A 25841-nucleotide genomic window follows, 5' to 3' on the forward strand; every position below is an offset into this window, starting at 1 on the left:
GATCTCAGAGTTTCCCGAGTTTGGAAAAGTAATGTAAGAAGGAAAACATCTAAACAAAGAAGAAACGGGTCCTATGTTTTCATTTCCAACCTCTGTTGCTGAGAATTCAAAGCTTAGACTATTCAGAAAAAGCAACAACTTCAATGGTAAGAATTAAGGGAGATGAGAAAGTCCATCCCAAAATGTCAGGAGCACCCTTTGGGTCACTGTCGTGGACTTACCCATTCATTGCCTCCGCAAGATTTCTCTTTAAAAAAAAAAAAGTTTGTTCTGAGAAATGAGAGCACCACCTGGGTGGAGTTGGAGGAGACGTGGGCTTCATGCTCGTTTTCTTTTACTTCCATTGAGGTGATCTTTGTGTGTTCCCTGACTGGAAAGCACAGGGCCATGTAGGACAGTCGGGGAATTTATCCTTTTGGGATATGGGGGATGGTGGGCCGAGCAGATGGGTCCGCTCAAGCAATGTGTCTGTTAAATCAAGACTGTCGTCTCTGGAAACATTTAGTGTACTCTTGATTCCGTCTTCGATCAGCATCTTTCAAGTAGGTTGACTTTTCCATCATTTCCATTGTTCTTTTCTTTAATACTGACACTTTTAGGAGTGTCCACTGTCCAAATTAACCACATCCAGAGCCACAGATTAATGTATCTGGGTGTGCATTTCAATACCCTTCGTCCAGTCAAAATGAGGTGATGTCTTAAAGCCGAAACAAATTAAAACAACAAACAAGCAAACACAAAAGAAACCTTTGAAAATGACACATCTAGTTAGTAAGAGTCTCTGTATTCTATCTGAAAAATACTCAGGGAGAAGTTTGGAGCATAACAGGGATGGAGAGAGGAAGAGGAAAAGGCAGAAATACGTATATAGATTTAAACGTTGCTCCCACTGACTTGTCATCTGTCTAGTTTCATGATTTAGAAAGCAGGCCACCATTGACTACTTCTGACTTCCAGGACTTGGACTTTGAGTTGGTGAGGGAACCAGGCTAATGACTGATTTCTGTGGGTTGTGTCACTGGCTGTGACTTCCCTCAGCTCCTTTCACACTAGCCTCTGCCCCGTCTGGATTTTCTCGGGAACAGTGTTGGTGTCACTTGCTTTTGCCACCGGGCCCTTTGCCAGGGGCCGTCCACCTGTGTCCAGACTGCTTAGGCTTCTGATGGCACGACTCCTGTCACTGTTTGCTGAGTCCTCAACGTAGGTAATGGCTGTGTCTTCCCAGGTAGCAGCTCAATTATTTCTTTGTCCCCTGTGACATCCGGCTTAGTGGACAGGATTGGCCAAACTCAACGAAAGAATGGCTGATCAGTTTTCTGCTTGAATTGGGGAAAAAACTACAATTATAAATATCAACCTGTAGTAAAAATGTTAAAGGTTATTGAAAATCACAGAAAACATGTGTGACTCTCCCACATAAAGCACTGGGACTGTTAGCATAGAATCTATTCCCTCAGGAATAGATTCATTCAAAATTTTGTTAAGACATGAAAGGGTGTATTCTACACTTTTCACCCTGGAGAGTTGCGGTTTTATTTGCTATGAGATTAACTTCCACAAATAAACTTTCAACCCATCATTTTGTTACTTCCTTAGAAACATACCTTTCATTCTCTAAAAACCTCATTGGTACTTCTCACCAGCAAAGTCCTTACTCCTCACCATTTTACCACCTTCTTGGGTCCACCTGGCTTCCCAGTTACATGGGCCACTTTATTCTCCTGTGATTTCTGCAAACTCAGGCTCTCAAAGACACCTTTGCTTCTTTTCTCTTTCGTGTTCAGTTTCTCGAAACTCTCTTTTGACTATTTCTCTATCATGGAAGCCCAAACCCTGATTGTAGCACTTCTGGGTTACTAGATCCTTTCTGGAAGCTTCCCTCCAACTCCAGTGACTTGCATCTATTTTAAAAAGAAGAAAAAATTTCACAGCCAAAAATGTGTGACTCCCATTTGTGGAATTTGTTTTGATTTTTCATCATTCGCTGAACTCAGCTCAATTATCCCCATCCCTGACATTTGTCTGATACCAGAGCGTCTTTGAAGATATTTTTATACATTTTTCTCCTTTGATTCTCTCAGCTGTGTGACGCTGTGAGAAATGAAGTAAGTCACCCAGAAACATATGTCTATTTTGTATAGAAAGTGGACCATTACTTCAGCTTCCTCCTAACAGTCTAATTTCTTTCTCCGACAGGGTGCTACAGTCTAATTCAGACAGTCACTCAGTATTTACACGTTTCCTTTATCTTCTGTTGTCTTTATTCTTCATCACTGATTATCCTGGGTCCCCCACGCTTTTCTGCCTTGGGCTTTGAATCGTTTTTCTCTCGGTGTCTCTTTGTGTCCTCTTCTTGGCTTTCAGAATCAATTCTGATTATCTTGGCCTCCAATAGTCTGTCCCAAATACTTCCTCATGGGACGAATTGCCTTGTGATTCCTTTCTCAGATTCTGTATTCTTATCAGAAACCTCTTTCATCAAAGACACTGCATTTGCCTCATTTCTTCGTACAGTCAACATACCCTGCTGCTTCTGTCCCTCACTCCTGGGAAGGAATGTGCAGACCTTGGAATGCTGCTTTGCTGCAAAGTTTTAATCGAGCAAGTGTTTGTGTTTTTGTTTGTTTTTTTTTTCCCCCTAAACACATGGCCTAGACATTGTCTTTGTTTCATTTTAACCCAACATTTATGATAACAAAGCTTTGTTTTCACAGAGCATTTTTCTCCTAAAACATTCAAAGTGCTTTGAACATGATCCATCCTTGCAGTGTGCCTCTGAGGTAGGTGGGTGGCAAGTATTTTTATCTTCTTCGATTAAAGAAGAGGCAGAATTCACTGCACCGGGAGCCCCTGGAAAGCAGGGCAATCTGGACTGTGTGAGTCTCTGCTCTGATTCATTTATCGGCCACCGTAAACCTACTTCTGACAGAACGGTGCACAGAAGCAGCACCTTTGCAGGCAGACTTATATGCGTGCCTTTAATTGGCTTCCAAGAGACGTTGATTATGGAGTTTGGAGTCTGAATGTAAATGGGATTTGAAATGAGCCCAACTGGAAAATTGTTCTGAAAGGAAAACACATTCAGAACTGTGAATTCGATTCTACCCATCCTTGGGTCCACTTCCAATGCCAAGTCCTCTAAGAAAATAAACGTGCCCTTCCTCTGGATTCACATCACCCTTTGCTTGTTCTTCCTTCGTGGGCTGTCATTTGCTATACATTCTGCTGCTCTTCTGTGCAGAGGCGTGTCCACTTCATCTCTGTGGATAGCCACTCAAAATGTTTCCTGGAATGGAACGGAAGGAACTAGCCACTATTGTTTATAACTGTCATGGAACCTAAAAATCCTACCACTAGCAGGTCCTGAGTGCCCTGGATGACATAAGGAAGATTGCGGCCCTTTAATTGTCCTCTCACCTTGCTTCATGGTCACTACTTGACCACAGATTATGCTGGAGAATATCTTTCTCTTTGGCTAAACACGTGGGCCTTATTTATAACCGAGAAAGGCTATCCAGTCAGCCGTTTTTCAGCAGCAGCTCTGGCAGCTTTAGGTGCTAACCCTGCAGGGGGGACATTGCACAGTGTCATTACATCCATTGAACCCTCCCGTTCCCCAATGATGACAGAACACAGTGACACCAGCCCGTGACCGGCCTCCCAGGACTAACAGGGGCTTCAGATGTGTCAGGCATCCAAAGTCGCTGTGCTGCCCTGATGAGAGGTGCTTTGAGTAGAATAGCTTGTTAAAAATAAATAATGCCAATTCTCAAGCTGCCCCCTGCCTTTTGCTTCCCGTGGCTCCCTGAGATGTTTCTAAAAGGTGCCAACAAAGGCCACAAAACATGGGTAATTAAAAGGAAGGGAGAGCAAGTTCTTTTTGTCATAAGAGGGAATGGTGAGTCATATCGCCTGACTCATCTGGAACATACAAAGAAAGCCCATCAGTGGGAGTGTCCTCTAATGGGATGTTTTTGCAGTGACTCACGCAGGCCTGGACTGAGGAGCAGCCAGAATCAAGCCAAACAAGTGTATTTTTAAATATGGGAGGGCGAGTGTCCTGGTACAATCTGATGAGGAGTCCTACACACTCACAGGCTTATTTTAGCCCAGGCACTGAAATGTGTGGGCATGGCCTCCGCGGAGCCTTCTCCTGGGGCCATGTTTTGTTTTGGCAGCCGTGAGGCCTGTATAGTGATGAACTGCCACAGGCAAGCGTGTAATAGTTCAGTGCAAGATTCCAGTGTGAGGAGGTGAAGCATTTGTTTATTTTTGTGACGTCAGTGACGTTGCTCCATCCTCAAGGACAGGTTCACGTCACACTGTGCATTTCGCAGACGTTTTGGGGGCCCCTCAGTACTGAGTATACAGAGACTGAGCAAGCATAATCCCGACTCTCCAGGGTCCTAGAATTCCTACGAGGAGACCCAAAAGCAGACAGGGAATTGGGAAACTGGTAGACGATGAGATGGAGATCCTTAGAGTGTCAGTATACAGCTAACGGGAATAAAAGCAGCCCACAGAGGGGGTAACAATGGCCCTGGACCTTGAAAGGCCTGCAGGAGTGACCCCTGAGAAGGGGAATGAGATGAGGAAGGGTGTTTCGGGTAGAGAGGAAAGCATGCGCGTAGATTCAAGTCTAGAAGTCTTGCAAACTATTTATTTGATCTTTTCAGTCATTCTATTTTGTTCTCAAAATTTTGAAACTGTTTTCTCCCTCCACCCTCAGAAATGCATTCTGGAAGTTCTGTTTTCAATAATTTGTCCTGAAGTTGGTTTCTTCAGGGACAGGCGGGGTCCACATTGTGAAGAGTTGCTAAGGAGTTTGGACTTTATCTGAGGGTTTTAAGCAGAGGGGCTTAATTATGTTCACAATGAAAAGGCACTAATCAATCTAGGTTTGAGGTCTTGTTATTGCTGTCTTGCTGTGGCTATAGTTAGATTTAATGAACTCCTCATGGAGGGCAGTGAGGAAAATAGATCCTTCTTGAGAGTGGGAGACCATTTTTGGACGCTTTTGTCATCATCTGGGAGAGCAGTGACGACCACCTGAACAGAGGGCCAGTGGTAGTGGGAAAGGAAAGGAGGAATTGTATTTAGGACATTAAGGTAATGAAGGAGGAATTAAGGCGACCCTGGGCCCCTGAGTGGCTGAGACCGCTTAGATGGGCACCCAGTGAGTCCAGAAAGAGGTAGTGAGTTGAGTTTGGGTCATTTCGAGTTTGAGATGATGAATGGACATCTGGGTGGACATGTCCAGGAAGGAGTTGCTTGATTGGAGCTCAGGAGAAAGATCTGGGCTCGAAATAGTGATTTGGCAGCGTGGAAGCCTCAGGACTAGAGGAGTTCTCCCGTGGAAAGACTGAAGACAGAAGAAGAGAAGGATGAGGACAGAAACTTGGGTAGAAAACAAACAAACATACAAACAAAACAAGTCTGTGACGGAAACAAGTAGAGCAGTGAGACTGGGAATAATAATGACCCAGCTTTAGTGGGCTTTCATTACTTTTTATCCTCTGAAGTCTTAATGGCTGCCACATATACACACTAGATATAATGTCTTCCTTACCGGGAAACATGGTGCCATATTGGGTATCTTCTGGTACGTCCCACTGGCCATGAAATGCCCTGGTCACTTGTATGTGTAAAAGAATAGTAGTGATAACAGAAATACCCTCTGTTTTTAGAAAATTGGGAATGTTTTATAACAGAGTTCCTATATGCATATGTGAGGGAAGAGGGAGAAAACTGTTTCAAAATATCAAGAATAAAATTGAATGACTGTAAAGTAAAATAGCTCTGCAAAGAATGGGAATGAAAGCACCTAAGAGCACTAATGTTTATTTCATATAGAAGGACATTTTGAGAATTTTGTCAGAATCTTCCTCTGAGGTTAAAAGCATTGTAGTTGTAGTTTCATCTGTTTTTTTTTTTTCATGAAGATGTGTTTTTATCTAAAATGACCTCTTCTTGATGAGGGCTTAGAAAGAAAGAGAGAGCAAGATGCTAGCTAAGAATCTAGAGGCCAAAATAACCGTGGCTAAATTTGGTGTAGGGAAGATTCTGGCAGAAAAGTGGTGGTTGGAAAACAACCATTTGAAATCACAAGGATATTATGGAAACTCCAGGGGTTCCTTATCATTTCATCAAACCAGAGGGGGAAAAGTAGCAGAGATTTGGTATAAAAAGAATTTAGATAGCAAAACGTCAAAATATATCTATACCAATCAATTTAAGGCCAAATTCTTCACAAACACACATTTCTAGGGCAGAATCTATGCACGCTTCCATCCCAGTGGCCTGGGCACGTGAAAGTAATGTGCCATTTCAGGGCATACCAGTCAGTACACAAATGCTGGGTAGGATGGAAAAATAGTCTCATCAAAGCAGTAACAAGAACTTAAACCTAATTTTATTAGTGTTCCTTCATAGTGAAAATCATTTTTATCAACTGCAAAGCCAGATTCACTTCTAGGATGTCTGTATGTTCAAGACAACCAGATACATTCTGGGGGTACACCCTAGTGAATATGTCATGTTCTACTCCAATTTACTTTTCAAAATACCACCAACTCACTGACACCTGGTTTTTTGTAGGTTTGCTGTTTTTTTTTTGAGGCTGTTTCTGTGAAATAATTTTTTTTATATAAAAAAAAGAAATCAGAGTGCCTGGTATTGTTTTTAATGAATAGAAGTGATACAATTTGGCGACTTCCAGCAAGTCCTCGAATAACGTTTTCTTCAAAGTCGTTTTGTTATAACATTGATGGGATGTCGCAGGAACTTAACTCTCGTTTGTATCAATTAGCCTGTGGTAACACTGGTTTCATTATACATTGTTTCGCTTCAGGTCACAGAACCTATGGACAATAAGTGAGGACTTTTTGAAGGACTTATTGATGAGAGACTCTGAAATCAGCATAGCTGGGATGGTCATGGATATTGTGTGTTGGATCCAAGGAGCCGGGCGGCCTTACTGTGTGAACTCTTGTCACTTTCTCAATCCAACTATGTAGTGGTTAGCGGAGAAGCAGCATCAACTATGTGCTTCAAAAGCTGGTGCGGCAAGAGGACCTCCGAGCACACTGGGAATGCACCGATTTGGTTCAGAGCACAGCCTCTGCAGGCCGACTGCCTCCCACACTTACATTCAGGCTCTGCCTGCTCCTCTGGCTGTGTGATCTTGGACAAGTCGCTGAGTCTCTTTCTGTGCCTCAGTTTCCTCATCTGTACAGTGGGGATGATAATAGCTCACTGTGCCTCATGGGATTCTTAGGAGGATTAAATGAGGAAATACTTGTAAGGAGCTTAGGACAGTTCCTGGGATGTGGTCATTACAATATTCTAAAGTAAATAACTCACCTTTCTGGGCTGCTCACCTTCCAAGATGCTGATGCAGACCCCCCAACCGTCTTATTATTCAGATTATGTCCGGTTCAACTTTTCCAGCCAGCTGTTACTGGTTTGGTGTTTAATGACTTATTCTTTACTGTCCTGTGTTTGGGGCGTATCTCAATCAGCTGCCTGTGTGAGGCTTGACCTTTCCCTGAATTATTATCACGATGCTGGAGGATCGCTTTTGGGGCCCGGGATTCTGTTCTTACACTGAGAGGGGCTCACGGACCCTCGGGTCAAACCTGCCCACGCGACCCTGTTAACACGCTCTCTTGTTTAAGAGGGCTGAACAGAACTATAGCTAAGCAAACATATTAGGGATTTCACTCTTTTCTGGTTCTCTGATATACCTCTCCCTCTCAAATCCCATGTTGGCAAACGCATGATTGTCAGTGGATTATTCCCTTATATCTCCCTTCATTCCACCACCCACGATGAACACATTGTCAACGCTGTTATGCAATCCTTGAGGCCATATGTTCCTTGTCGCAGAGTCCGAGGAGGGCGCGAGAGGAGCGTGCTAGCCCAAAGCTGGCACGTGGCAAACAAGGTGGGGTGAGGCCTGGTGAAGGGACTAGCTGTCGGCCTCCAGAGAAGGGTTACGTCTCTGTATTTTAACAGCAGAGTCGGGTTGGTTTTCCTTTCCCATTGAATTTGTGTTACGAATTTGCTTCCTCTCTAATGTTCTTCACTGTTCTCTTAAGAGAACACCCACACTTCGGTCTCAGAACATTGGGGGAGGGAAGGGGGAGGACCCGGTCATGTTGCGAGTGGGAATATTTTAAACAGTGGGTGAAGCATGTATGGAACATGCCCGTATCACAGCGGGGGTGCAGAGATCTGTGTTGTACAAGAGTCGGGGGACATCCCTCACCCTGTTCCATAAGCATTGCGTGATGTGGGGCATCGCGAAAATCACAGAGAAGGAAAGCTGGAGGGGCCAGGGAGAAGAAGACCAAGGAAGGGCATGCAGGCATGTGTTTGTGGGAGAACCTTAGGAATGCAGAAATTACTAAATCAATGTTTCTGTTTTTTGTGCGCTCAGAGTCAGCAGGGGGAATCCAAAGAGGCAGAGAAGAGAAAAGGCCTGTGGAAGCACAGAGGACGAGGCCAAGGCCTGGACGAAGCACCTTTAGCAAAGGGGTGGGCTTTGGAGGATGGCTCCAGGGGCTCCACAAAGAGGGAAACCCAAGGCTTAACATGTGGAAATACAAGCATGGCTGGTTTATTGGATAAAGAGGTGGAAACTCTGATCAAGTTTAGGGTTCAGTCATAAGTCAGAGCAAGGTTAGAAGGAGAGGAAGAGGGTCAGACTGAGAAGCTCGAATGCCTTGCTTTGCCTTTTATCCGGACAGCGACAGGTAATCACTGAGTTTTTAAGGGGCGTTATTTACTGAGCTCTGAAGACAAGGGAGAATGTGTGTGATAAGCTAATCTTGACATGTCCTCTGGTTAGTTTTGCATTAACGGAGTCAGGATTACTTATGTTTAGCCCCTTCTGTAAGCTCCCTAGTGCTGGCTCAAGCGCTGAGCCCCAGGTCATCCTGGGGTCGTGTGATGGTGCACACAGCTCCTGCTGGGGCTTCAATGAGGCCCATCCCAGCCGCTCATGAATCTACCTGGATCCCAGCATTACCCCCATTTCACATGGTTGGACAGGCAGTTATTTATATCCATGCTAAATTTGCTATGCGACAGTCTCTTAATGTGCCACTTCTCAGAATAATGTTCCCTATAAAGGGAGTTTTACCAAGGGCAGGCAGAAATCGCTTCTCGAATGAGCTCTCCTTTGCTCTGCCTTGCTTAGACTGTTCTCTACTCAATCACAATTTTTCTGTCCTATTCTTCCACTGTACCCTCCCCAGTGCTCCAGCCACATCACCCCAAAAAAGATAGGCAAGCAAACTATATTTAGCAAGAGAAGCATGCTTCCTTCTTGGTTTTGCATTGTTAGCTCACACCACAAACTTGATACGCCTTTCCAAAAAATTAATTGTTTTCCTACTCTTTTTTTTTCTCTGTGGGCCAAGAAAGAACCCTTTTGTAGATCTGTAAGTGGATCCAGAACAATTATCTTTGCCAATAGATAAGGTTTCAAGGATCCAGGTTCCATTTTCCTGCACATTTTGGTTGTTTCAGCCAGAGGACAAACGAAAGAACAAATACAGAGTATATCAGCAAGACCATTTTTCAATTCTAAGCAAACTCCCAGGGGTCACGTAGCTCTCTCTTATCAGAAATCTTAATTTACTGGAATTTCTGTACATTTTGTCTTTTGGTTAAACATCTCACAGGATGACGATGGGAATGCTGCTTTGTAATGCTCCAGAGGAACTGGGTACCTTCACAAAGAGGGTTAAAGTAAATAAGATTTAATCTCAAGCTAAACCTTGTATTCAATTCAAGATTTTTTAGGGGAAATACATGCCATATTTCCGTTCTGCACAACCTTTTATGACTAACACATATCGAGGGCTTATTATACGCCAGATGCTTTGCTAAGTGTTTTATGGCAATCTCTTCATTATATCTTTACTCAGTTCTACAGGTTGTAAGTTACTGTTATTGTCATCATAATAGGAGACACTTAGCGACATCAAAGGACTTGTTTGGGATCACGCAGTTAAGGTGCATAGGAAAAATTCTAGCCCCAGTCCTAACTGCAGAGCCGAAACTCCTAACTACTAAGCACTAACGTTTTTATCCTCCTTAATACACTAAAATACCAAGTATATATGGATTCCAGAATAACAAGAATCCTCCAATTACTTGAATTTTAGTTCCATTAAAAAGAGACAAAAAGAGAGTTAAGAGGAGGTGGGAAGTTACTTCATCACTCTCCTATTTGAATCCCTTTAATGGTTTCCCATTGTAGGTGGGACTAAAGCCCACATCCTCTGTTGTGGACTACAAAGAATTAGATGCTATGATGCCTGCCTGCTTGTTCATCCTCATCTTTTACTCATTTCTCCTTGCTCATGAGCTGATGGTCATACAGATAATGAGTGGCAAAGCCAGGATCCTAACTCAGGTGGACTGGCTCCAGGGCCCTGCTATAAACCACCTGGACGGATGTGGATGGATGGATGGATGGATGGATGGATGGATGGATGGATGGATGGATGGATGGGCGGGCCAATCAATGTATGGACAGATGGACGTGCACATACTTGGATGGATGGAAGGAAAGAGTAAAGGAAGGAGAAAGAAAGGAAGCTCATTTAAAAGCAACCTGTGACTATTGTAGCTTCTCCATCAACATCTTTAGTGAGGTCAGGATCCCCATTCACAAAAGAAAACACATGTGTATTCCCTTTTACCCATCCAACAGATGAAATTAAACTCTACTCCAGGTGTAGAGAGGTGATACGAGTTAGGATCAGAATGCCAGCATACTCGTAGATAGGTGTCACACTTTGATATCCAGCCAGGAACCTGGCCTACCTCAAATGCCAATCCCTGGTTCCAGAAACAATGGGCAGGTCAAATGCAGCACTGCTTCTAAAAAGCCCACCTAAGTCATATGAAACAGTTTTATCCTGTCTAAAAAATCTTTTCCCCTTCTTATTTAACTAGAAAGCTCATATTGTATCTTTCTAAGTTAACTTTTTATGTAAGTGTAACTTAAATGCATACAAGTATTTGGATATTAAGAGCAAAACACAGCTCAATGAATTTTACAACCACCATCCTTCCAATTAAGTGCTACCCGGATCAAGATAGAGAGTATTATACAACCATCAGAGACCCTCTTGGGCTGCCCTCTCCCCCAATTTCTTCCATGAATTTTGCCTGTTCTGAGCTTTAGATAAAATAAGATTGTATAGTAGATTCTCTTTTGTAGAGGACTCTTTCTGTTCAACATTATGTTTTCAATTCATTCATGTTATTGTGTGTGGTTGTAATCATTTCTTTGTAGTAAGTGTGCCACTTCATGAATAAACCATAATTTATATAATCTACCCTTGGGTGGACATTTTGGTTGTTTCAAGTTTTTCTCATAGTGCCGCTGTGAACATTCTTGTACGTTTCTTATGCAGCACGTATGTATGCATTTTTGTTGGGTTTATATGTTTGGGTAGAATTGCTGTATCATAGGTTATGAATACTTTAGCTTGACTAAATACTACCATAATGTTTTTCAAAGTGGTTGGACAATTTACACTCCCATCAACAGTGTATGAGAATCCTATTTGTTCCACATTCTTACCAAAGCTTAGTATTTTCCATCGTTGCACTATAGCCGGAAAGCATATCATTATTGTTTAATTTACATTTCCCTAGTGGCTACAAAAGCTGAGCACTTTTGCTTGTGTTTATTGGCCATTTCGATATTCTCTTTCATGGAATGCCTATTTACATTGTGTATATTTTTGTACTGGATTGCCATTTTTTTCTTATTGACTTACAGGGGTTTTTATATATTACCAATACCAGTTCATTGTAGAAAATGTTGCAAGTGTTTCATCTACTCTGAGGTTGCTATCCTTCATATATTGTTTCATGAACAGTTCTGGGTTTTAATATAATTCAATCAAAACTCTTCCTTAGGGCCAATGATTTTTCTGTCCTGTTTAAGAAATCTTGGCTCACTTCAATGTCAATAATAGGTTCTCCTGTGTTATATGAAGCTTCATTGTTTTTCCTTTCACATGGAGATGTATAATCTGCCGAGAGTTGATTTTTGTAGATGGTGTGAGGTAGGGAGTCATAATTCATTGTTTCCAGATGCATAGACAATTGACCCAGCACAAGTTATAGAAAGTCTCTTCCACTGCTGTGTCCCCTTTGTCGCAAATCCAGTGGCTGTATACTCGAATAGAGAGATCTGTATCTAGACTTCCTATTCTATGCCATTGTTCTGTTTTTCCAACCATAAACGTTTATCAAGCTGTTTTAAGTACTATAACTTTATAATGCCTTTCTACCTGAAAGACTACTCTCTCCAGATTTGTCATTTTAGCTAAGTACAATAATTATTATTTTGCTGTTAAAACTGGTAACAACTAGCACTTACTGAGTGCTTATTTTATCTCAGTTAATATATGAATCACGTATTGCTTTACATTTAATGCTAGCCGCAATTCAATGAGATAGGAAACATTGTCCTTTTTTGGTGTTGTTTTAATGAGGAAATTGATGTCTAGAGGAAGTGTAATTTGATCAAGGTCACATTGTTACTAAGTAGTGACACTAAGATTTGTACTCAGGACAGCCTTGCTCCGGAATCTCTGCTCTTTTATCAATGAACACTGCATACCTGGCTGGGATGTGACGCTAGGTCATTCTTGCTGAATTGGCTGTCTTTTCCTGTCTTTTGGCGCCAGAGTCTAATTTTCAGCCCTAACTCTAGTCAGTATTTTCTTTTCACATCTCTCCACATCCTTAAAAAAAGTCCCATAAGGAAGGTGAACAATGAAGCATTGGATTAGCTACTCTGTGTCTTTTCAATGTCAATTTTATACTATTTTTAGGCATGATAGAGGCTAGGAAAGAATATCCAGTTTTATTATACCAGGCTTCAGGAGCTGGGAAGAGCTGAGCAGGTTTCTAGTCTCTGAGCCCCTGCCCTGAAATAGCAGCAGTGGTGGCCTCTGTTTTGGGGAAAGTCAGCAGCAGTGGGGGACTTCAGATTCTTTGCCCTCACTCCACTCTCCTCTTTTTACTTCCCACCTATGAAAGGGTCTGAACTTTTAGCATCTTCCCACACAGGACCGTAACGGAGCCACTAAAGAATACCACGTCTAAAAATAGAAAACGCAAAGGCCACAGAGTAAAATTTTCGGCAAAGGTATAAATACGCATTTGCATCTGAGAAGTCATAAATATATTATCCAGCCTGACCCTAGAACCACAAATAGTTCTCATTTCAGTTTCCATGCTGTGGATAACTAACACGCTGTCGCAACCTCTCTAGCAATTTTCATGCATTAAATGCTTCTGTGTATATCTGAGTGGTCCCTTCTCCTTCTAGCTGATAATTTAAAAAGCGTCCTTTGTGTCAGGCCAGTGCTTGTCTTTGTTTCAGTAAAAATACTGGGAATTCGCCTGCTGCTTCCCAAATCTGGGACCCTTTTAGGCACTTGTAAGTGGGTTCCTGGTGTCTCTTAGCATAACAAGGGTCATGGAAAGTATGGAATAGAGCTTTTTGGCTTCTGAAAAATTACATTTGTCTTAGAAAATCCCCATGAAAGAGCAGAAATTATGTGCACATGCCTGTCATTGTCATTCTATCTTTTGTCGAGCAATTTTCTTGTGTAATGGTCTGCGTTAGGTGATATTATAATAGTAGGTTGAAAGGGTATAAAAACAACTAACAATTTTCTTAGGAGAGTAAATAGTAGCTCATCAAACATTTCATAAGCCTATCAAATGTAACTTTGATGCCTTAACACCCTAAATGAAATGTGTAGCCATCCTGTCATTCAAGAAACCATAATTTAGGAAACAAAGTGTAGTGCAGATACAGTCTCCAAGTTCTACAGTTATTAATGGACATAAGGGAGTTGAAAATCCATTATCTGGGGTGTGTGTGTGTGTGTGTGTGTGTGTGTGTGTGTGTGTGTGTAGACTTACAATCTTAGACTTGGTAGGATCCTTACCAGTCCATCTCATTTACAGGTCAGAAACCTAGAATCCAGGGAGCTAAGATGACCTTCTCAAGGTCACAGGGCAGGACAGAGCCAGCTGTCTGTATTCACCTTTTATTGTTTACTTGCAGCAGTGCAGTAATCCTTGTTCTCTGAGACCCCAATGACCATACCTGCCTCACCTCACATTATCCCATAGAAAATAGGAAGAAATCGACTTTGAGAGGCAAAGTGCTACATAAATGTACAACCTTCTTATTTTTATTTTTAACAGCATATGTGCGTGGGTTATATAGCTGCTTTCAATGCTGGCCTATTTATAAATGAAAGAAATGTGAATAAATTAATAAGAAGCCTTTTTACCCTCAGCTCTGAGAATACCTTGTTTTTCCAGACTGAAAAGACCATTAAATTGATTTTTTTATAAAGTAGAATCTCATTGTGTTAAAAATAGTATGCTTAAAAAACAATTTGATTTTTTAAAAAAAGCCTTACTATTTTTGTCTCATTGAAAATTTTTCTCTAAATCTCATTTATAAAACCATTGCCTGCTAATTCAATCCCTTTTTATCAATAAGTGCTTTTATTTTTCTTAAAAAGCAATAGTAAGTGTCACTTGCCCTGTTTTGATTTGTTTGTTGAAACCTCTGAAGTAAGGGCCTGGGCTATCCCTGTATACAGATGCGTGTTCACATTTGTCAGTAGGATGGCCTGGGCCAGGGTCCCCATGATATGAGCATCATAATTCTACTGGCTCACAATTGCAGTGAGCTTACTTCTTGTAGTCCCTATTCCCACTTAATCATTACAGCAACCCAGTGAGGTGTATACTATTGTTGGCCCCAGTTTACAGATGGGAAGACTGAGGCATTGACAGATGCAATGACTTGCCCAGGGGACTCAACAGTGGGGGACAGAACCGGCGTTTAAACCCTGGCAGTCTGGCTCCCAGCATCTTTGCCGCGCTTCTGCCATTATCAATTCTAGGTGAGCCATTTTGCAGTTCTCACTGCCCTTACCTACAAAGGGAGAGGGAAAAACAGATCAGGTAATCTAGACAGGTCCTTTCTGCTGGATAATCCTCAATCTTCAATATCTGCCAGTTGAAAATTTTAGAGGAAAAATATACTAATATTTAATACTTGACCCTTTAATACAGGGACATCCTTTCACCAGGAGTCATAAATCCCAAAATACATCCAATTCTTGTCAGTATTTCTTGTGTAGCATGTCAAGGAATAATTTATTTTTGATTTGTTGTTTGCCCATTTCTCCCTGCAAAAGGTGAGCCTTTTAAAGAAGTTTAGGATGATGGCAAGCCAGTGCCTTTGTGTAGGGACCAGAAACATAGGCTCTGGTGACGGAATGCAGGACTCCTAGCCCCGTTGCTCCTGCTACTGTCATTCAAAGAAATCATAATTTAGGAAACAAAGTTTAGTGCAGGTACAGTCTCCAAGTTCTATAGTTATTAACGGACATTAGGGAGTTGAAAATCCAGTATCTGGTGTGTGTGTGTGTGTGTGTGTGTGTGTGTGTGTGTGTGTGCGCTTAATTGCTTAGTTCTTTTAGAAATTAATCCTTGGAAGTAATATGATTAGAACTTGTAGATTTTTGTATCTCAGGTCGCAGCTTTTTACTTCTGCCATCTTTCTGCTGCTCGTGCAGCTTGGGGATGCAATGACATGCGCTCTTGCCTCTAGTTTCTGAGATGTGAACAGGCTTGACTAGGAATCGGGGGGAAATCAAAGATTAACCAGGCAGGATATGCTGGCACATTTGTTTTCACCCACCACTTCTCTCCATATCAGCTTTTACCCTTCAGAGCACTTTCCCATGAATCCTGTCATTTGATCTCTGAGACCTTTAGAGAAACCAGCTGAGGGTCATTTCCATTTTTCAGTTAAGAAAACTAAGGGCAGTTAAGAAGGAAAGGTGAAGTGACTTGCTCCTGATTGGCAGGCGCCGGCCTTGAACCCAGATCTTCGGCCCCCAGGCCCAAACCCTTCCTCTCTGACTGCACCTGCTGTCAGGTGACTAATCTATGCTCTTACCTTGTCTGGAATAAAACAGCAGCCACCTATATTCATATCAGGTTGCACCCTTCCGAAGCGGAGAACTATACAAACACGCCACCCCTTTGTTGTAGTTTTAAATGATTTCACGGGTCGGGAATTCACTGTGTTTATAAAGGATGAATACAGAAGAAGTTAGTGTATAATAACTGTAGCCCTGCCAGAGAAGAGCGTGTCCCCTTGGGTTTGATCAGGGTTTATTCGCCTGCAGAGGGTTCTCTCTCAGTGGAATCGAAGTTCCCCCACAGAGCAAGCACCAGGACTTCCCCAAGTAGAAAAGTCGCTGCTGTACCCCAATCTCACCCTGCCCCCTCCTCCTCTCCTGGACTTCTGGGTTTGAAATTTCACCATTGGCGGCCTTGAAGGCTAATTGGTGTTTAAAGAGATTCCAATTAAAATAGGAATTCTTTCATTGTACATAACAGCTTCTATTTACAAAAACTCAGGGTACTGTTTTGGGGGGTGGAGGGCCACAAAGCCTAATTCCTTGGGCTCCAGTGTCTACATCCATGATATGAGCAGTGAGAGGCACTGTTGAGATCCAATGAGATGTATGGAAAAGGCTATGCAAGTATAAGCTTGACAGAGAGCAGAGAGGAAAGGAGGGGCTGGCGTGCTGGTCTGCGAAGGAGAGAGCTGATGGCTGCACCTGCAGCTCAGAGCACTGGGTCTGACCGGAGGAAGCTGCAGGGGGGGCTCGAAGGCATCTGGCTGACCTCGTGGCAGGATTGGGCCAGTTGCAGCCTTGGAAGCCCTTTGGATTGCTTCATCCTCCAGCCATCTGTGTCTAGGAATGTAAAACAGATGATGGTTAAGGATCTCAAATGTCCCGTCCTCACAGCCTTAAGAGGTAAAAGAGCCCCCTGGAGAAACAATCAAGATACTGCATTCAAAGTTGCAGTTAATTGTGCGTTCAGGACATCTCATCCTCTGCCGGTGATTCTGTTGAGAAAGGGGAAGTTAAGGGTGATGGACGAGCTGTGACAGAGAGGGCAGTTTGCATAGTCTTAAAAAGTGAGGAAGGCAGGTACAGAGCTCATATTCAACACCAGGGATCCTGGAACAAAGCCATAAGAGTCATGTCCTGGGGTGTGTTAGTGCTGACTTCTTTCAGTCAAAACATGTGTGTATCTTAAAGGTGGGCCTGACCATCGGCCCTTAACTGGGAAATTGGACAGGGACTATCTTTAGGTCGGTTTTTCAAAATGCCCATTTTCCTCTGTGGCTTGAGCCAAGCATGTCTCAGCTCCCATCAGCTCTCTCTGGAGCACCCACATGTGTCTGTCCTGTCATTTCACTTTTCAAACTTCCTCCCTTATTTTCCTTCTTTTTCCTCCAGCTAGTGAGACCTGCAATGACTTCCACCCGATGTTCTTCACCCATGACAGATCCTTCGAGGAGTTTTTCTGCATCTGTATCCAGCTCCTGAACAAGACATGGAAGGAAATGAGGGCGACATCTGAAGACTTCAACAAGGTAACCTGAAGCTGAGGGAGCCTCTCCTTGTGTTCCCCAAGCAGACCCCCCTTTTGCACAGCCCCTTAGCTGTGTGTGGAAGGCAGTTGGCAGGTCGGGAGAACGAGAATGACCGTGGTTTCAGGTTGCTCTGAGAATGGAGAAAGAAGTGAAGCTACGTACGTGTTTGTGATGCTGTCACGTCTCTAGGAATAAGCTTGGAGGGTTTTGTTCCCTTTGGCTTACTCAACTGGAGCCCCAGCAGAGCCTTTCTTTGAAAAATAATGTCTAGCTGAATTTTTCCTTTCAAGGCGTTACTCTGAGCTGCCTTATTATTGCTCAATGTATTGGGGGAAATGCCTTCCTTCTACCTAGACAGGGTCTGCCACCGACAGAATGAGATCAGGACGGCTGCTCGCTCTAGGTCACTTGGTTTCTTTGTGGGTTATGGATGTATTGAGATAATTTGTTCTTTGCTGTGTCAAAATGAATTTTTATTACAATGCGAGATCTCTTTCACGGTGTTGACTAAGTAAGTTTATATGGAAAATTTTTTTGGTTTACAGAAAGTATTTGATTCTTTGAGTGGAGGTGTCCTTTGGTTTTCAATAAGAATGTGAATTGCATATTTCTGTTTGGTAGTGAATGTTGGGTGGAGAGAAAAGCGTTGACCAACTTAAAGGAAGCAGAAGCACCATGCACATTTTTTAAGATGAGCAGTCTTTATTCTTAGATAAAGGCCTTATTAATAATGACATGGCTACTAATAGCTAATGGTCAGGACATGTATAGATATTTCAGCCTCTGATACTTCAAATTTGCTATGGTACATGGCTCTGGGTGTGGTTGGTCCCATCGCCCAGGCCCACTGACCTGGACCTAGGGATGTAAATCTTCTAAGAGACTAAGGATCTGATCTCACAGCCAACCTGTGTAGCCGCCACGGGTTTGTGCTTGGGGCATACCAATATCTAAATTCCAACTCTACTTGGTACTCTTATTGGTCTTTGTTTTCCCGTCACTTTTTCTTTGAATTTGCATCTTGTCCTTCCCGCCATATGTCTGGTTTGTGGCATGTTGAACCTATGTTGGAGGGAAGAAGGTGAGGTAGAAGAGGGTCAAGGGGGGTCAAATATATGGTGACTGAAGGAGACTTGACTTTGGATGGTGAACACACAATGTGATATGTAGATAATGTAGTATAGAATTATATACTTGAAACCCGTATAATTTTATTTGCTCTCACCCCAATAAATTTAATTTAAAAAAAAGAGGAAAAAGCAGTAAAAGGAAATGGCCCTCTTCCCCAAGCCTCACTGAGCTTCTAACCTACCTGTCTCCATGAGCGTAATGATGTTCCCTGCAGTGATAGCAGAAAAGCGTCTTTCCATCTCAGTCATCTTGGGCCATCTATTTTATTCATTGATGGGCCTCGGCAACCCCCTCATGGCGAGCACTGATCTGAAAGCCTCAATCTCAGCTCTGAGCCGCCATGCCCAAGGACAGGCGTAGTTCAGGAAGGGAAGAGGAGGAAAGAAGCCCATTAATTCCTTCGTGATTATACCTGTAAGTTATACTAAGTGTACTTCACTTGATTATGAGAGACTTTGTAATTCAGGTACACATCACCCCTGGGAGAGAGAGAGAGAGAAAGAGGCAGGGAGACCTTTGTTCAATCAAGCCAAAAAAAGTAGAGTGAAGGCAACCACTCTTTGAAATTGCTACAGCCACTATGTCCCTGGATCCGTTCAACTCTTCATGGACTGCAGTGTTACGGAAAACCATGCAGTCGTTAGCTTTTCTGTGTCGGGGACCCGTATTCCTCCAGGAAGAGACGTTACTGACTGTCATATTCTGGCATAAGGTGTCCGTCTGCTTTCTGAGAGGAGCTTATTGTTCTGCTTCTCCTGAATTATAGAAATCTGAATTCTGTCAATGATAACAATGTAAATATTATTGTTGTTGGTGTGCACAGATAAGGTGTAGGGAAACTGTTACCGAAGTCCTGGAGGGGAATGGCCACTTAGACATCTACGTGCTGTAGAACTTACAGTTGATGACATGAAGCCACAAGAATGCAGTTAGCAAAGGAAACCTGGGGTGTCTGCGTGGAGGAGGTGAGCAGGGCTGAAGGAGGGAGCTGAGCAAGGCTCTTGGGTCCCTGTGTTTCATGATGGCCATGTGCTCGGTGGCAACAAAGCCTGTCTGCACAGGGTAAGGTGACAGCAAGCCCCCCCCTACCAAGTGTCACTCTGACATTCTGCATAATTAACTCACATGGCCACAAACACTTTCTTCAGCAAGCTCTAAGAGCCAGTTTTCAGGTATAGTTTTATAGTGTGGCCCTGGTGCCATCTCTTTGCATTGTACAATTATAGACTCATGTCTGTGGTCACATATCTGCTGCCATCTAGGGATGGCAGTTTATGGCTGTGGGCAGGCAGCTGGATGCCTGAGAGGCAGAGGGTCCCACCCCACATATCCATCAGTGGAGTGGATGTCAGAGGAGAATCAGGGATGGGAAAGACGAGGGGTTTACATTTCTACATTAAATACTTTTACTATGTTGGCTAGTTCTTTTCAGTAGAATGCGTGTCTTACTTTGTACCCAGAAAAGTCTGTCAATTACATACTTTTTATTCCGTGTATATTAGATTCCTAATACTGCTCTAACAACTGACCACAAACTTAGTCTTAAACAATACAAATTTGTGTTACAGTCTCAGAGTTCAGAAGCCAAAACTGGGTCTCCCTAGGCTAAGAGTAAGGTGTCAGCAGAGCTGTGTTCCTTTCTGGGGGCCCTAAGGGGGGATCCATTTCCTTACCTTTTCCAGGTTCTAGAAGCTGCCTGTGTTCTTTGGCTCATGGCTACTTTGTCCATCTCAAAGCCAGCAAATACAGGTCCACTCCTTCTCACATCTGGTCTCCTCACTCAGATCCTCCCTGCTCCGATCTTTCACTTTTAAGCACTGCTGTGAGTACATTGGGCCAGCTGGATAATCCAGGATCATCTTCCCGATTTGAAGGTCTGCTGATGGACAATCTCAGTTTCCCCTGCAACCCACATTCTCCCTTGCCGTAGAACGTACCATATTCACAGATTCTGGGGATTAGAACATGGGCATCAATGGAAGGGTCTCTATTTTGCCTGCCATAATGTGGCTATATTCGATGGATAGGTGTGTGTATCAATTTAAATTAATGAAACATGGGCAGACGAGCTTTTTTGGTGGTTCTTCTTGCTGGTAGACCAGCATAATACCAGTCAGAGACGCCTTCTAATGGCTGCTCAAACACAGATTTAATTATGTCCCTTTTCTTTTATGTCCTTGGTCTGCCTCCACTGACCTTTTAAAAAGAAAAGGAGCTGTGTGAGGACCTCTAGTTCAGTGTAAATCATGTCTGTCTGATATTTTCCTGCTGCCTATCAGCCACTGCTCTGCTTTACCAGATAATAAATTGGAAAACAGATAAACAGAGAGCTGAAATGTTAATCAGTTCCCTTTCCTTTTTGTTATTAACTTGGTAACCAAAAATGATTAAATTTAGGAACAAAGGCTGGTTTGGTATTCCTGGTTACATGTACTATTTTTTTTTGTTTCAAAAGAATTGTCCAAATTTGAATTCAGAAATATCGTAAAAGAGTCCAACAACAGACATAATTTCTTTTGAACCTTCTTGGACATTGTCTCTGTCTCTGGGCACTTGGAATGGAAGCATTGATGGCAGATTGAATTGTCGACCTGAGACCTGGGGTCTGCCTGCGATAGCTCATTACTGTTGAAGTAGTATCCCTCAATCCAAAATTTAATTTTCCCAACAAACAATACTAGATGCCAGCTGACGCAGGAATCTCTTCGACAGCCCATCTTCATTGAGACAGAAGCATGTTTGGGAGTTGTGCTACTGCTTGAAGGGAGTGTTTGGGAAAGCAGCTGTCTTCCTCGGACTTGGGAAGCAGCAGATGGGATGTTTTCTATTTATAGAAGAGAAATAGAATTAGAGAGCGTTTAAAACATTTATGCTTTGAAGAGGGCTGGCTTTCAGTTTCTCAGTATAGCAGCTTCTGCAGAATAATCCACTGATTCAAGCCATTGAGTTTATATTCTGTTTTTGCCTTTCATTACTAGGACCTTAGCAATGCATTCTGTATTACGTTGGGTATTAGAAAAGAGCCGAACTGCAGCTGAATACCTCAGCACACCTGTGGCCCCGTAATCATTTCATCCAAGCCCTTGTTTTTTGAGCAGGGTAGGAAAGGCGCTGCAAGTGAGATGGATATTTCAGGCACGGGGAACCTCACTGGAAGCTTTTGTCACTGACTGCTCCACTTTAAAAAGTCTAACAAGCATATACAAGTCAAAATCTATATCTGTATGTAGCGTGTTTCTGAAACCCTGCCTGTACATTAGACTCCCTGATGGTGGGGTGGGGAGGGCTTTTGAAACCCCTATTATCCCAGTGCCCAGTTGTACCACATACCAGTTATATCTTTGGGTGGGACCAAAGCCACCAACGCAGATTTTGATTAAGGCAGATTTGATCACTAAAAGTGAATTTTGTCCATAGGATTACCACCAGTTGACCCATATACACATATTACCAACTAGTATGAATTGCATGCATTGATGAGGTAGTATGTCTATTGGTCTGTAAGGTCCAGTTTCTAATCCTGGTTCTGCTTCTTAGGAGCTCTGTGCCTGGAAATAAGAATTTAAAATAGGGGGGGTGATGGGGGGACACTAGGATCCCATTGTCCTCTTTTATGGTGGTGTGATATTAAGTTGAAGTAAGAATTTAAAAAATGCTTTGAGGAGGTGAAATGAAATATGCAGTTGTAAAGTGTTCTTTTTATATGTAATAAAATAGATCTGGTCTATGGAAAATGAGAAAATTGCGCTTGTCAAAAGCAGACACTCTTTTGGCTATTATGTTAAAAAAGAAAGAAAGAAAGAAAAGAAAAAGTAAAAGTCAAGCTGTCTATGTACCCCCAACTTAACTTCCGAACTGCATTAAATAACTCATTTAACTTTGGCAGAAATAGGATTGAAGCTGCAAATTGTATGGATTTGGTGATGACTTCCTTCAGACAGCCTTTTCAGGCATCTTAGTTTTCCATGTGACAAGATGAAAAATCAGCAGGTCCCACAACGCTCGTGTACCAAATGGCCTCTTCAGCCTCAGCCTAGCTGCCCAGACCTCTCCAGAATGGCTGAGTCTTCTAGATGCCATGTTTATTCAGAGCATGGGTGTGTTACTTTAGATGCTGTCAACATTGGCGTTCGAAACCAGTATCAAACGACTTTGCCATGCTTTCAAATTACCAAAATGGAAGAAACAAATGACTTGAAAAATGTAGTCCCTCTAGAGCAAAAGCACTATTGTAAAACTTTACCCGGCAGCATCATAAGCAAAACACAACACAGAGGTTGGAATCTCAGGCTTACAGATGGGAAACCATCCCTTAAAATAGAAGTGTGCACGGGGAGAACCCAGGCCCAGCAAACAAAGCCGCAGCTGCCTCTGGCCAGGCTACAAGCTTCATTCCCGTTCTTCAGTGGGGAACAATCTCAGGAAGAATTGGAGAGCAGAACAGAGGGAGGAAACATCCTGAGAAGTCCCCTGGAAGATTATCCGTGAAAAGGAGCCATTAACTAGTCACATGTAATAGGTTATGGTTTGGTATAGAAAAGGGATTGTTTGAAACCTGGAAGGCAGCTATCACATGAATAAAAAAGGGGAACATGTTCGCTCCCCAAACTGCCCCTAGCTTTTGACTTTCTGTGCCTGCTTTTCACGGGGCAATTATACATTCAGGAGTCCCCTTCCTAGGCTAGGCCAGCTCAACCTCAGAGTGGTGCAGAGGGCGCTCTGTTGGTTAGCTGAGCTGGCCTAGGGAATGAAAGGTGGTCTGTAAGTCTCCTCATGAATAAACATGAATCTCATTTGCATGAGGCAGGTGACTGTAAAATATCTTGGAGCAAGTTGTGAAAGGCGGCTTTGTGCATCTGTGCCCTGGGGGAGCTGGGGAGGACTCAGCGTTGTTTATCTTCATTAGAATTCCATCTACTGCTGCTGTGTTTGATCTGAACTGAGCCTGGTGTGGCTAATAAAGTAGGTGTACGTTGTAATTGAAACATTAATATTTAAGCAGAGGAGAAGTCTGTTAAAGGGGCCTAATGTCCTACAATGAGGTTATCCATTTTTCAGCTGTCTGGGCTGTTTATGAGTATTTATTTAAAAGGCTCGTCATGTTTCACAAAGGTCTTTAGGTTTGGCACGAAGAAAATCGAAGCTCCTCTAGAAGCAAATGCATCATATAAATAGATTTATTTGTTCCTTTGATGTTTCCCATTGGAGAGGTAGCAAATGGTTTTGCGTGTGTGTGTGTGTGTGTGTGTGTGTGTGTGTGTGTGTGTGTGTGGTTTAACTGAGTGCTTTTCAACTATTCACTTAAAGTAGTGTCATCCTTGGCATAGTGTTTCATGGATCGGCCACCTTTGGCTGGACAGTGATCTGCGCGTGTGTCCTCTGATCCTCATGCCTGTCAGTTGTGCGATCTAGGGACATAAAGACTGAGGAAGAGATCAACTTCACTAACTTATGTTTTCAAGAGGCGTCTGGTCAGTACAACCCACGGTGTATACTTTCTCCAAAGAAATGTGTTAATTACAGGTAACAAGTGCCTGGCCACGAGGAGGTCACGGTGGACCGTAGCGTTATTGTTCAAACTCTTGTTTTTTCTTAGACTTGTTTCCCTGATCACCCTCCCCCTGAAATCTCAATTGCATAGATATACTATTATCTGTTTATGTAACGTATGTATGTCTATGTTTTACATATACAAAGAGTAAGGTTGTTTTGCTCCTCCGAGAACCAATTGTCACCCCCTGGGGGTGAAAGAGTGCCTGGGGGCACTCTTTGCCCCCTTGCCCCCACAGTGAGAATGCAAGATGGAGAGGGCAAAACCAAGGCTGGGAGCCAGCAGAAGAGTCTGGTAAGAGTCCTATTGTGGTCCCTCACTAGCAGTGTGACCTTGAGCATGTCCTTGAGCTGCCAGGTCCCTTCTCATCTGTAAACTGGTAGCATCAATAACAACAACAATAATCCTGGTATGTCCTAGAGTCACTGTAAGGATTCGGTCCTTAAGAGTTGCGTTTGTAACTTGCCCATACAAATGACAGGTGGTGATCTCAACAGATAATCCTAAACTGGCAGTTCTTCGCACTGGGTCTTGCAATATAATTGAGCTGCTTTGTTTTCCCAAGATACTGTGTTCTAATATCTATAAATACAAATTTCTTCATACCTCTGTACAGGGATCCACTGAACTTTGTTTTGGCCGCAAAAGGAGATTTTTGACCACAGTTACGAGAAATTCCTAAGTGAGGAGGAAGTCGGCTTAGCTGCATCTGGGAGGCAGGGCACAGCTGTCAGCTGGATGACCTTGGGGAAGGGATATAGTGCTGCCAGCTTCACATTCCTCACCTGTGACATGGGACAGGAAAAGGACCAGGGCTGGGTCGGCTCTGAGCCCTGGACCATGTCAAGCAGATAAACTGCTTGGCTCAGACTGGCCTTGAGCACCAGGTGACACAGGATTCTAACTATCTCTGGACAGAAAAAGGATACTCGTGGCAATGCTGATAGCAAACATTTTCAGAAAAGGTAGACAGGCTTCTCCCTCGGATGGACTGGTTAACTGAGTGGAACGCCCATCTCCGTGTGCCGGCCTAGTGGATTCAGCTGTACAGGGTCTGAGACTTTTATGAGCAACAGTGGGATGACCATAAAGTGGTCCATTGCCACGGGCTGTCCTGAGGTTGTGCCATTAGCAGCTGGTTAAGCTGTTTAAAATCTGTTCGAAGCTTAAGAACTAGGTTTAGTGAGCTGAAAACACTGCTTGCATGTTTTGCTTTTTTTTGATATTCTCTGCAACTGAAGCATTCATAAAAATGATGTTTACCATGGTTTAGTCTTAGGAATAATTATGGATAAGCCTGACAACCGTAAATATACGTCTTGGGAGTTCCTTTGTGTGCAAGGTCTGGCTTAGAGTTCTTCTCATTTCCAAAGTCTTCTTAGAGTCAGTGCATGTTTCTTTGCATGTGTAATGTGTTAAATTGAGACTTGCTAATTAGGAGAAGAAAATAATTCGTAGGGTCTTCTGCCAGGCAGACGCAAGAAATATTGGTCCCGTGGTTCAATTGCAGACCATTCCCTGAGCATGAAAATAATGACGAGTTTTTAAGTTAACTGCTCTACATAACTCTGTTCATTGACTGCTGACACTTCTTTCCCTTTTATTATTAACTACACTTTTGGGCAC

At 42.9% G+C, this 25841-nt stretch overlaps 1 protein-coding gene across 9 annotated transcripts in view; it reads left to right on the plus strand.

The window, feature by feature from the left end:
* ELMO1 (engulfment and cell motility 1) overlaps nucleotides 1–25841 on the plus strand; it is a 478109-nt gene that overhangs the window by 313424 nt on the left and 138844 nt on the right. For all 9 annotated transcript variants that reach the window (XM_081079148.1, XM_081079151.1, XM_081079150.1 and 6 more), the window contains one exon: nucleotides 17397–17533. In XM_081079148.1, coding sequence (XP_080935274.1) covers nucleotides 17397–17533 — 137 coding nt within the window. The remainder of the gene's footprint in view (nucleotides 1–17396; nucleotides 17534–25841) is intronic.

The sequence above is a fragment of the Rhinolophus hipposideros genome (genome assembly GCF_964194185.1).
Source record: "Rhinolophus hipposideros genome assembly, chromosome: 18".
NCBI classification, from domain to species: domain Eukaryota; kingdom Metazoa; phylum Chordata; class Mammalia; order Chiroptera; family Rhinolophidae; genus Rhinolophus; species Rhinolophus hipposideros.